Below are 12,704 nucleotides of genomic sequence, written 5' to 3' on the forward strand. Positions count from 1 at the left end.
ATAAATAACTACGTAGTGACTTGTTAGTTGATTGACGATAGCGCCTTTAGAAATATTTACTTATTTATGAACATCTTCAACAGAATTTAACATTTTATAAGGCGCTTTGAAATTAATATTGATGTCCATCCCAATAAACTTATTACTTCATAATAAAATAAATATTACAGTGTACAAGGATTTTTAATAATAATATTAATAAGATTGGATATTCTAGGTCTTTCTTTTATTCCTAGATCCGCGTGTAGATGCGGACGGTGATACTCTCAGCGGTTGTTCCCGATGTCTTGGCAGGCAGCGCATGCGTATTTCACGAGCACTTCGCGGCTGAGCCAGGCGCGCTAGAGACATGTCTTTGAGTCTATAGCGACCACGTTCCGTCTGCAATAGACCCAGTTTTACGCCTCGCTTTAATGCTCTGAAAAAGAAAAACTAGTTTGCAGAAATTCTTGATCCATGATTTAAATGGCAGACGATGTACGCTTTTATGGAGTAAGATCCCAGAGCCCCCAGACCTACGTCATTTTAACAAAGCTGAAATTTTGAGGATTGTTAGCATAACAGACCCTTTATGCTAACAATCCTCAAAATTTCAGCTTTGCTAAAATTACGTAAGTCTGGGAGCTCTGGGATCTTGAACTATTCGTTTTGAGTACCTAAGTAACTATTTATTCTAGAAATTTCCCTTTGCGATTTTGTAGATTTAAAAAAATATTCTGGCTTATTCATACTATCTTTAGGTTAAAATTCATCAGTATATTTGACACATTCTTTTAGTCAATATTTTTCGAGTAAGTATAAGCAATTTGTATATTTGGTTTACCGGACTTTCTCGTTTTTGTACTGAATACATCAAGTTACTTAAAATATTAAAACGTGTCATGTAAACAAAAAGCGTGAGAGCATTTTTAAATGACGAGGCCGTTGTCGAGTGTTGCAGATGATATGGATCATCATTTTAAATGTCGTTTATAATAGTGATGACCTAACCATTAGAGCCTTTATAAATAGCCTGAAGCGACGTGTTCCATACATGGTTTTATTTATATCATAGCAAATTTTATAACATACTTCATACATAATAATCAGTCCTTGTTTTAATGATCACTTCTTACCGCAGTCTCCACAAATAACATACTTACTTCTACATAATGACTATATCTATACTAATGTTATAAAGCTGAAGAGTTTGTTTGTTTGAACGCGATAATCTCAGGAACTACTGGTCCGATTTGAAAAATTATTTCAGTATTAGATAGCCCATTTATCGAGGAAGGCTATAGGCTATATAACGCTACGGTCATTAAGAGCGGAGTAGCAAGGAAAAAAATTACTAAATGGGGAAAATTTTGACTTATTCTCTTAGGTGACGCAAACAAAGTTGCGCGGGTCAGCTAGTTAATTATATAATCCATCACATTAAACAAAGTATAAACCAGAAATATATCATTTACTAGCTTCTGTCCTCGGCTCCGTAAAGAGTAAAAAGTGTTCATGTCAATCGAGGCTATAAATTTATTTGGGTACCCTTTCCATCAAAATCAGTTCAGGAATCTTAGTGTGATTTAATACCAAACACCCAAACCTTATATTTACAACATTAGCATTACTATAATTGTATAGTATAGATTCTGAAGTCAAAAACAAACAAACTTACAATGAATATACCCTACTCGCTTTGAGAAGTAGTGAGCTTGGAATTAAGTAAGAGTTATATTGTACCTGGATACTTTACGGCTTATTTTGGGATCTAGTATCCGATATTCTGTCTTGATAAACTTTATAATAGTGCGTGCAGTCCAGCCAGTGTTCTTCATTAATTTCTGTATGGCTGATAATACCATCTCACCGGCATTTATTTTCGGCGTAGCTGGCCGTTTTCTTGTCTTTACCATTATCTTGGTTTTACTGTGTCTAGTAAAAAAAACATAGTATAGGTATAACAACGTTTGTCGGTTTAAAGAAGATTTCACTATTCGATTTTCGAAGTCACGTTAAACTGTGGGTCCCGGCTGTCATTTTCAAAGATCTTTGACAGTCGTTAACAATAGTCAGAAGAAATTCTGACAACCAGTCTTACCGAAGGGCATTGTGTATTAACCAAACCCAGATAACTTGGTTCTGGAGGTCCGATAGGCAGTCGCTCCATGTAAAATACTGGTATCCAGCAGTATCCGGTAAGACTGGGAGCCGACTCCAACATAGTTGAAAGAAAGGTTGACGATGATGAGAGCGATTTCACCATTTATAAATATCTATCAGATAGCCGGTCAGATGGAACTTGACACCTATGTTAACACATTCGTTTTCATTTCACTTAGCTGATACGTTATCCGTCAATTAGGTATGAAAAAATGTGAAACTAACCCTATCTATCGTATATACATTACCATGATTTCTTGGCAATAATCAGATATGATATAAATATTATCAACCATTACCTATATACGGACGGTTTCATTTCAAAGGTGTGAGCTTAAGTTAAATCTGTCGTTGCTCAAAATGTTCTTACAGTGTCTACGTTATAAGTATCACTTGACTGTGATGCCGTATACGCTCAAGCCGATCATAAATACATACATTTGCGTAAATGTACCAAAAACGTACTTTATCATGTCAAATTCACCAACCTTTCACACAACCGTTTCTTACACTATTGTCGATGTTATCAAATTACGAATTACTGCTCCACTGTAGGTACGTCACAATAATCACATAGAATTTAACCAATAAATCATCATTTATGTATAATTATTTATTAAAATATTGCCAAAATGCAATTTTCTGACAAAGATTATATAAACAATGACACAAAGAGTTTACAATCATGATCGCAGAAGCGATGACTGATCATAGACATAAACTTGCAAAAAGATTTTATTCCGATTGAAAAGATCTACAGGGCGTTCTTCCAACCTTCACTAACGACAACATAGCTGCCTGGTTATGGGTAATAATGTTTAAGCCTCTTAGTATCCAAATTGAAGATTGGTGTGAAGGCTTTACCAAGATATGTAATAATGCAGCAGTGACAGTAATTATGTCTAAAACTAATGTTACATTTACTAACGTATCTTATTTTAATGTATGCTGCGGAATATTTATTAGTCGAAAATTTTTTGTAGGCTGTGGAAAAAACATATATTTTTAATGATAATCGTAAATTACGCTATTATTTAAAAGAAAGGGTAAGGTCAACGATGTACTGTTGTGATTTCGTAGGAGTATTGAACGAATCGGTGTCGATGGGTCAGCGTTAACGATGACGAAACATAAATACAAGATTCTTACTTATTTCAAATAATATTTAAATTTTTTGGACTCTTCTTTCCTCATTTTTATTGCATGAAATAAATTATTTTTACGTTATTAGTGCTTACGGGTCCCCGGATTATTAATAAGTTTTTGATAAGGTACTGAGTGTTTGTTTGTTTCACTGACCTTTTATATGTAGAGCTGTTTGATGACCGCGGCGTACGAAATTATTATAATAAAAAAAAAGTCTCTGAAATATATACATATTTTGACGATATTTGGCATGATCTGAGAAAATATTTCCTAAATATTCTCATGTCTCGTTGGTTTCTCTACAGTCATTTAATGCTGAATTCAGAAAGAGAGATATGTCTTATTTTCGAAGGGCTGAATTACTGAAGTACTTGTTGCTTCATGTGTTTTCACTCTTGGTAAACTCCTTGGTAGTAAAATTGACCAAATAAAAAGCTTGTATTTGAATTTTATATATTAATCTAATTTTGCTATAATATCTTAACCGAGGAGAGACGCAACAACAGCCGAAGGTACGGCGCCGCCGGGTCCTTGTTCAATCGTGGGCTGGAAACCGTTCTCGTCAGCGATGTAGTTGACTCTGTAGGTTTCACCATCAGGTCCTACCCAGGAGTAAGATCCGGACATCGCCACGAACTCATCTTCAGCACCAGCATTCCTCAGCTCTCCCTTTTCGTCGCGTTTTGATCCGTCACTCTGTTCGTAACTGCGGAAAGAAGCGATTTCATTTTTATTACACTATCGTAAACAGTAGAGCCGTTACGATTATTTAAATAAAATGTGAGCTAATAAACATAAATGTTACAAGATGCTTATCAAAATTTAACGATCACTCAATTTATTTAAATTTATTTTAATCACGTATTTATGAAAGCATTTATATTAAATAATTTTGTTTACTATTTAACTCATTAAAACTGACAAGAGCTCTTTCACATTTGTTTATTTTACGATGTTTATTTATATTAGAAATTATAAGGAGATATTTTTATGTAACTTACACGAAGTTGTAGGTGCCAAGTCCGTCATTGTCGGTTTCGTATTTTAAAAGCTGCACATCCTGGTCGCCCTGGGGTGCCGCAGCCACCACCGCTACTAACGCACAAACCACCAACTGAAACCAAAGCACACACTGTTAACACTTCACTGAAATTTTAATATCACCATTAATATTATTTATTATTTTTAAATTTATTATTAATTTATTTTCAATTCACTATTGATGTACCGACCAGTTTCATGATCACGACTAAACGGTGTACCGTATCGAGTTTACTTGAACTATGTGCACATGAATTATCCTAACTCATGTTTTATACTATTCCGAATATTGCGTTACAACATACTGTTATTAGTTGACGCACATCTCGTTACAATGTTTTGTGTATTTGACCACTCCTACGACCCGGCGAAGGTAAGCCGTGGAACGTTTGAGGACATCTTTGATGGGAACCTTTCGAAATCATCATTTTAATTATATGCATAGGTACAGATGATGGTAACTATAATTCGTATGATTGACACCAATTAGGAAACGCTTTGTTGATGTCGTTATGAAAATTTGATTAATAAATGATATTGCGATTTGCGATGATTGTTGATCACTTAATTGTTGCAGAATCAGAATCAATATTTTGAAACGTGGAACAAATTAGCCTTAATTTACGTTTACAAATAGTAATTCATGTGTTGAAAATCATAATAATAATACTTGAAAATGAAAAAATGCTCTAATGATCCGTATGGATAATGAGGGTGAAGCAGTCATACTATGCTAGACTTAGGTCTTAAGCTACCTGAAACTAAAATTTATGAAAAAAATTGTTATGATGTCCTGACTATAAATATAAGTGCCTAAGTAAAAAAAAAACTCGGAGACAACTGCTGCTTAAACGTTGATTACCAACTACGCTTCCGCCTTGTCGTTAATTCTCCGCCCTGCATTATGCTCACGGCCTAAATTAAAACCTGCATTTTCAAAAAAATACCTGGGTTTAATTTAAAAAAAATATATTTCGTCAAAAAATTTATAATGTGTAAGTGTAAAGAAAACTCATACGACCTCGTAAATCGACATTTACCTATGACCTCTCCGTACATCACATGTTAGTAACACGCGATTAGTCAATACAGGTAATGATTTTTAGTTATGTTCTCGAAATGTATTATAATAATGTAATGTAAGACATAATGACCGAATACTTTCTCAATGTTGGTGTCGAATAATCATATACAGGTTGGGATATAGGTATGTATAATTATTTAGGTAGGGACCTAGTAGAGGGCAGTGAAAAAATAGACTGATTAACAGATGTATCATGTATTTTCCTTTTTATTAAATTATTTTATGAGTTGATAATATTCTTATAATTGTGAAGCTTTTAAATAGAATTGATTTGTAACAATAGGGTGCTTGATTAGTATCGCGTATGTAGGTATAACTACATAACATTTGGTATTTTACTCCTAGTATAAACAAACTGAATGATAATGAATTTAATACATTAATGCCATAGTAATTTTTCATTCAAGTGGCCTTTTTAGAAACTTGTTATTATAATATGTGCATTTGTAATTGCTTATACGCCATATGCAATGTAATGATGTTAGCCTTTACATTAAGACTTTTGATGTATTTTCCGAAACACGAGGTAATAATAATTAAGTACAAGTATTTTTCGCAGTAAACACGCAATTCCTTGGATATTATTTTTAATTAATATAATAATATTTTGCGTCTTTAGATCTTATCGCTGATTGGCCTACAAATGCCGCCAGAAAAAGAGTAGGCGCTTACAGAAATTTACTCTAACTGTAGAGCTTCTTTCGCGCTAAATACAAAGTAAAGGTCCAGTAGTACCAATTTCTACTTTAGTGGCTACCGAATATCGACTTACTAGTTAAATCCCATCTTTGGGGTACGCTTGAGGCACGTCTATAATATATCTCTATTGTTAGTTGGTTGTGGATCGCCACTCTACTTATAATATGAGCTTATAATTTACATAAACAGTAATGTTTTTTATATTTTTGTACATTAGTGTGTGGTCACGCTTCAAACAATATTGTTTCAAGCTACCTTTCGTAAGTAAGCGGTACTAAAGTGTATTTGATTTACGTGATATTTGCATAATGTGTCTACTGTTAATGTTTGCAGCGTATATGGTGTTGCTAGTTTCAAAATGTTTTAGTAATGTTCGTTAAGCCATCTGTTGTTAGAAAGCATAGCACACCTTGGAGCCAGGAATACACTATATAGGCACTTACCCCTGGTTTCTATGGTACATTTAGCGCTAGTTTATCTATTCAATAGCGTTTAAACTCATATAAAAAACGTTATTGAATACATAAACTACCGCTAAATGGACTCAAAAACCGGGGGTAAGTCATGTGTCGGCGACATATCCAACGACACCGGAATATTTTACTCGACATATCTGGCAACATCACGCGACTTCACTGCCTTACTGATGTTAAGTGTTGTAGGACATTTAATTTTGCGCCCGAATGTCTTGCTACATTTTATTAATCGATGCATACTTTACACCCCGAGTTGAGTATAACAATGGTCTGCCTCCGTGGCGCAGTGGTTCAGGTGACCACGCCGCTATCATTGCGTCGAGAGTTTATGGATTCGATTCGCACACGGAACAATTATTTGTGCGATCCACAAATAATTGTTTCGGGTCTGGTTGTACTCTGTGTCCGTTGGTTGTATATTAGTAAAATACCTGCGATACAAGATCAATATTTAGTGCGAGAGTTGTCTTCTTAAAAGAAAAAAAAGCAATAGAAATAAAATAAACATTAGTCCTTAAACCAAGTCTTATTACAAAAGAGCGCGTGTTAAGAGAAAAGAGAACCCTAGGACGTATTTCTAATAGAAAGGTATAATTGCTGTTTCGCAAATGACTTTTCCGAAGATGGCTCGGTAATTAACCAGTATGTAAACCATCTTGTTTAATAACATGGTTGACCTGCAACGTTATTTTGGAACCTGTTGGTCATAGTTCATCGCTGATGGCATTTCATTTTAGAAAATACATACAAGCTTTTGACCACGGTCGTAGGTATAGGTTAAAAGGTGCTTAATTTATCGAAATTTAAGTTATTTACTTGCTCGATACATAAAAAATATTAATAGTCCGTTAAATAAATACAAGGACATGGTATATTGAATAAACTGTGCGTGTTATACTGAGACATTTTTGTACTTGGAAAATATATCAGAGTTCCCGAAAGAAACCCAAAATTTTACTAGTGATAGAGCTAACCCCTTCTTTATCCTAAAAATGTGACGTATCCAGCAGTAAATAAATGCACTAAATATCTATAATATTATCAGAATTACATCAACGCCAATACTGTTGTTTTATTATGCATAACGTCATCGTGCTATATTGATTAATATCGCAATATGTTTTTCTACAACTATATTTAAAGATATGCTTGCATATTTCCGGTTTGAGCTTCGTTACCTTGACCTAAACTCCGAAGCCTGAAGAGTTTGCTTAAGGTCAGTTATCATTAGCGAAGCTGCGGACATTGAGTAGGTAGTATAAGTACCTCGGGACAACAAATGTTTTAAAGAAAGTTTTGAGAGAGTACACACGCGTTGCAACGAATCGTCGACAAGTCGTCTTTTTTATCGTATTTTATGCTAAGATTCATTAGTGGATAAATGTCCTGCGACAAGTCACGAGTGAAGATGGGGAGAAATGGCGTGAAGTTACTGGAACTACGTTCGACATGCTACGCTTTGCTTGCCACTATGATCACGACCCGCGCGATGTCGTTTGTTATGTAGTCCGTCGGCCGCATAACAAGAGACATCGCGAGGGACATTTGTCCCCTAGTTTATTTTCTTTCTTCAACTTCTTTTTTTTTAGCTTAGCTTTTATTCTTCAACCTCTTCTGTTGGTTATAATAATTCAATATAAAATACTTATAAACGGACAAAAAATCTAATTCAACGTCACCTTATAAATGTTCATATAGATGGTACATACTTTCAAGAAAACATAGTTAATGTTGTGGTTAGAAAAGGATTCACTGTAATGCCAAGGTTGAACAAAAAACAATTCCTTGAAATGAATAAGGTTATGAGAATAAACGTTCATACTTCATTGGTCAGATCTTAAAGATAAGTGATGATTACGATATCTATCTTTAAGATTCTAAGCCTAATATGAATATTTGATAGAGTATGTAGTTCATTGACCCCGCACGCTATTATAATAATATGTGTGCTGAATAAAGTAGTTTGTCTCATGAATAATGTAGAGCAACAGAATACTTATTATAAAGCTCTCCACACGTAATATGTATGAAAAAAAAAAGATGGAAAATTGTGTGATGAAAAACTAATTTCGATAATTTTATTGCTAATATAAAAAAAGGTTATTTTGTAAATTAGACAATTAAAATTTAATCTTAAACTTTATTAGACTCAGCATAAGCACATTACGAATCTTTAACGTTACTTCTCAGTGAAGGTAACTAGGGCAGATTGAATGATGAGTGCATATAAACGGATGTTGTGTATTTTTCAAAGGCCTTTGTCCATTTCATCATTCATTTCATCTGTCACTCGCACAACTATATGAGTTACACCAATTCGTTCCTATGCTTTGTATCTTAACATTTTCAGACATTTTACAGAAATACAGACTCATTTTCTCCAAACAAATTAAATACCCATTTATTGAAACAGAGAGCGTTGAGTCTTTTAGAAATTGTGTAAATTAAGTGGGCTGTTGGTTATAAATATACATGATTGCTAATGGTGTTGTCATTGAGAAGGTATGTTAACCTAATAAAATGCATAAACTACGAAATTGTGTCAACAACACGTGATCTGTGCTACGCTATTTCAAACTTGATGTCCCTAGCACAAGAATCTTTATATAATGATGCCTATTATTTTCACTTAGACAGGTATTAACTGTAAGTAAAATATTATATTTAATCATACCTCTAGTACGAGGATCATTTACAAATTATTCTCATTTAAATATTTTTACCTCACACAAATTCAAAGTAAGTAGGATTATTTGTCAAGTAACTTTTTTTAGCAAAAGATAAACTCGTATGTTTGTTTTTTGAGGTCACCTGAGTCTCTCTAATTTTAAAATGTTGTAGGTACTCATATATTACAACAAAAACATAAATAAAACATCCATAAAAAATCTAAAAAACAATATTTATATACGAAATAACGTGTTCTATTTAACCAAGGAGAGAAGCGACGACTGCTGGGGGTACCCCACCGCCGGGGCCTTGCTCGATCTCTGGCTGGTATCCGTTCTCATCTGCGTCATAGTTCACTGTGTACGTCACACCATCAGGACCCACCCATGTAAAAGTACCTTTCACAACGATAGCCTCGTCTTCAGTCCCTTCATTGCGGATTTCTCCCTTCTGCTCTTGCTTGGTGCCATCTGTTTGTTCATAACTAAAAGAAGTAAATTGCAGGTAAGAACAGTGACGTCACAACGAATTTGAATGTAATGTTTTTAAGGCATAAAGTTCATTGCATACGGTCAGGCACTATTAATAGATAACGTGCGATTATGTGTTAAAGGAAGTGGTTGTGGTTTATGATTGTGCTAATTCGCAACGCAAGCATAATATATCTGTTTTGCTCAATACATGAAAAACCTTTTATTAAATTTAACCTTTTTATACACACAGTTTATGTTAAGTACCTAGCAGACAGGTATTTTCGAGTAAGTAAACAAATAATTTAAATCAAGTAGTAAAAAAATTGTAGATTTGGAATACTCGTCGAAAGTAATTCGCAAATACTTACTAATATCTATAATTTCCTGATCCAGGGTTGTCGTTTTCATACCGGACTATTTGTGGATTGTGTGGTGAATAGTCGTACTTTCTCAAGAGTGATCCGGCCGTCACGGCGGAGACGAGACATAGAGCAATGATCTGTGGAAAAAATAGACTGTTTAAGTAAGCGTTATTGCGAATGTTACAAAGCACTTGTTGCGTGAAAACAAATATTTTTGTCTTGTGTATAATAAACACTATCCACTTTTCCAACGTGGTGGACTCAAGGAGTAACCTTTCCTCATTTCAGGAGAAACCCTTGCCCGACAGTGGGACATTGGGTAATATTAATTGTATTTTACGTATAATGACATCCTCCTGGCTAGTATAATTGTTGGCCAAGAGTTATTTAAACTAGCTGCGGACTCATCTAGGCAGGAGATGATAGTGATTTACTGAAAATTTTAAAATGCTCCAAACATATTTCCCTTTTATTTTTGTATTTATCTGTATTGCTTTTTAAAGCGTCACATTATATTTAGCATACACGTGTAGGCTCAGGATATAATAAATTAAAAACGAGATTAGTGTTAGGAGTGTACGGTATTTTGGAGGTTGTTTTTTGTACGACACTGCGGGGAACCCCAACATGAGGCATAGCATCATTATAATCTATTTAATATATCATTCGGAAATATGGAAACCATAATGTGAATCACCACTTTTGGAAGCACCATTTTTAAAAAAAATTCCAATCAGTAGGAGTGTTCAGGTAATAGTTGAACAGAGCCTAAGCCTACTTATTTGAAGTCCTAATTTGAACCCTTTATTGTTTCACTGCTAGGTAAAAGCTTCTCTTTGAGACAGGAGGGAATTTGAGGGAGGGGTTAAGCATTCAGTCCACCACGCTGGCCAAGTGGGGGTTGTAGACTGGGCATGCCCTTAAGAAATGCTTAAAATAATTTCTAGGCACGCAAGGTTTCATTACGATGTTTTTCCACTGTTGGAGCAAGTGATAACTATTTCTAATACACATATAACAAAAGTTAGTTAAAGAAGTCCTATAAACAACTGAAATACAAATGTAGGGCAGAGAATTTAAGACTCTTATGAAAAACACGTATGTTAAATCACACTCACGAAATAAGTGGTAAACGAACCCAAGGTACAAAATAAACACTCATCAAACAAACATAAGTGATATTAATGTTAATATAATGATTATTGAGAAATAATTATCAAACGAGCCGTTCTCTTAACAAATACTATCTCAATACTCTTGACACATGTTACACTTTACACTATATCACGAAAGTACACAAATGAGTAAAACGAACCAGTTTCATATCGGAGATGCTGATTTCACGAATATACACAATGAAATGACGAATCTCATATGAAATGCGTTCTTTTTATCTAGTACAAGATTTGATTTGACTTTTTATCATAACTTGTCTCGGTAGGATTGAAGGTTAACTTCTTGACATCAACCCAATGTGTAATAGAGTGTAATTTCCTTAGCGTAATGAATAAATAACTGTATTAAATGAACTTACCCAACTCACGAATCTTGTTACTGAAATGGACATGTGTTTGGAAGGTTCATAGCATTTCGTGACTCAGCATTTTATAACTTACGAGTGCTTAAGATATAATTTCTTTGAGATCATCTGTTGTTTCAATTTTTAATGGGTCTTCGAGGGGTTGAAGAAAATTCAAGTGCGACCAACCAAGCGAAATATCTCTGCCATACCAATTTATAAATTTCTGTATCTCTTCGTTTCGGACATTAGTCCTGTGGCGATTTTGATATTGAGTTTTATTTGGTTCTTTGCTTATTAAAAAACAAAACAAGATAAAGACAAGAAAATATAGGAATGATAAATCTATACAATGTTATAAAATAAAAACATGTACTTACTCGTTTTATTAAGCGTTAAATTTCAAGAAATAAATAACAATAAACGAATAATCCGTTTTTTATTCAATGACACTCTAATGTCAGCATTTCTAGCTAAGAAACAAATATAAAGCAATCATATAAAATATAAGCTACTCATAAAAATTTTATTACATATTAATCCTCGTAAATGTGAATATGATAGGTACCTAATATGCGAGATTATGCACTTCGGTGTTAGTTTTGAAGATTATTCTCGATGTGTGGTAAAAGCATAAAACTTTGCAATATTATCGGTTAATCGGTACATTAAAATACAAAGGAATTATGAGCTAATCACGCTTAGGCCTGATGCAAATAACTCCATTCAGAAAGATTTTTATAGCTTTTTGCGTCACTGTCAACTTTATGTCAAGTTACTACAACTCCACCTATGAAATATTGAACAAGCGACAAGTTACTCCGGAAATTGACGGCAAAACTGTGGAAAAGTTCTATTACTCATTTACTTCATGACGCAATTAATAGATAAGAAATAGTTATTACACAAAAACTGAACCAACGTCACCTTAATTAGACAGAGTACATTAGGCTTTTGCAATTTCAATGTGACATGTTTGACACTCTCGTTTCGGCCCTTTTAATCTGGAACGCAATTCCGGTCTTTTGGTGTTACCTTGTCGCCTTCGTACACTTCGTATGTTAAAAGTTGGTAATGAATAGGATAGTGATT

At 34.1% G+C, this 12,704-nt stretch overlaps 3 protein-coding genes across 3 annotated transcripts; all 3 read right to left on the reverse strand.

Moving 5' to 3' along the window:
* Positions 1-25: 25 nt before the first annotated feature.
* LOC142972960 (uncharacterized) lies at positions 26-3,574 on the reverse strand. Its single transcript, XM_076114427.1, has 3 exons — positions 2,631-3,574; positions 1,723-1,914; positions 26-418 (listed from the first exon to the last, which is right to left on the reverse strand). Exons 2-3 carry the CDS (start codon positions 1,893-1,895, stop codon positions 214-216), a joined length of 378 nt encoding a protein of 125 aa, XP_075970542.1. The 5' UTR covers positions 1,896-1,914; positions 2,631-3,574; the 3' UTR covers positions 26-213.
* A 132-nt stretch (positions 3,575-3,706) lies between these two features.
* On the reverse strand, positions 3,707-4,659 carry LOC142972962 (endocuticle structural glycoprotein SgAbd-5-like). The gene is made up of 3 exons (XM_076114428.1): positions 4,521-4,659; positions 4,290-4,402; positions 3,707-3,994 (listed from the first exon to the last, which is right to left on the reverse strand). Exons 1-3 carry the CDS (start codon positions 4,527-4,529, stop codon positions 3,769-3,771), a joined length of 348 nt encoding a protein of 115 aa, XP_075970543.1. The 5' UTR covers positions 4,530-4,659; the 3' UTR covers positions 3,707-3,768.
* A 4,812-nt stretch (positions 4,660-9,471) lies between these two features.
* On the reverse strand, positions 9,472-11,470 carry LOC142973355 (endocuticle structural protein SgAbd-6-like). The gene is made up of 3 exons (XM_076115007.1): positions 11,409-11,470; positions 10,100-10,230; positions 9,472-9,742 (listed from the first exon to the last, which is right to left on the reverse strand). Exons 1-3 carry the CDS (start codon positions 11,415-11,417, stop codon positions 9,517-9,519), a joined length of 366 nt encoding a protein of 121 aa, XP_075971122.1. The 5' UTR covers positions 11,418-11,470; the 3' UTR covers positions 9,472-9,516.
* Between the last annotated feature and the right edge of the window lie 1,234 nt (positions 11,471-12,704).

This window comes from Anticarsia gemmatalis, chromosome 5 (genome assembly GCF_050436995.1).
Source record: "Anticarsia gemmatalis isolate Benzon Research Colony breed Stoneville strain chromosome 5, ilAntGemm2 primary, whole genome shotgun sequence".
NCBI lineage: Eukaryota > Metazoa > Arthropoda > Insecta > Lepidoptera > Erebidae > Anticarsia > Anticarsia gemmatalis.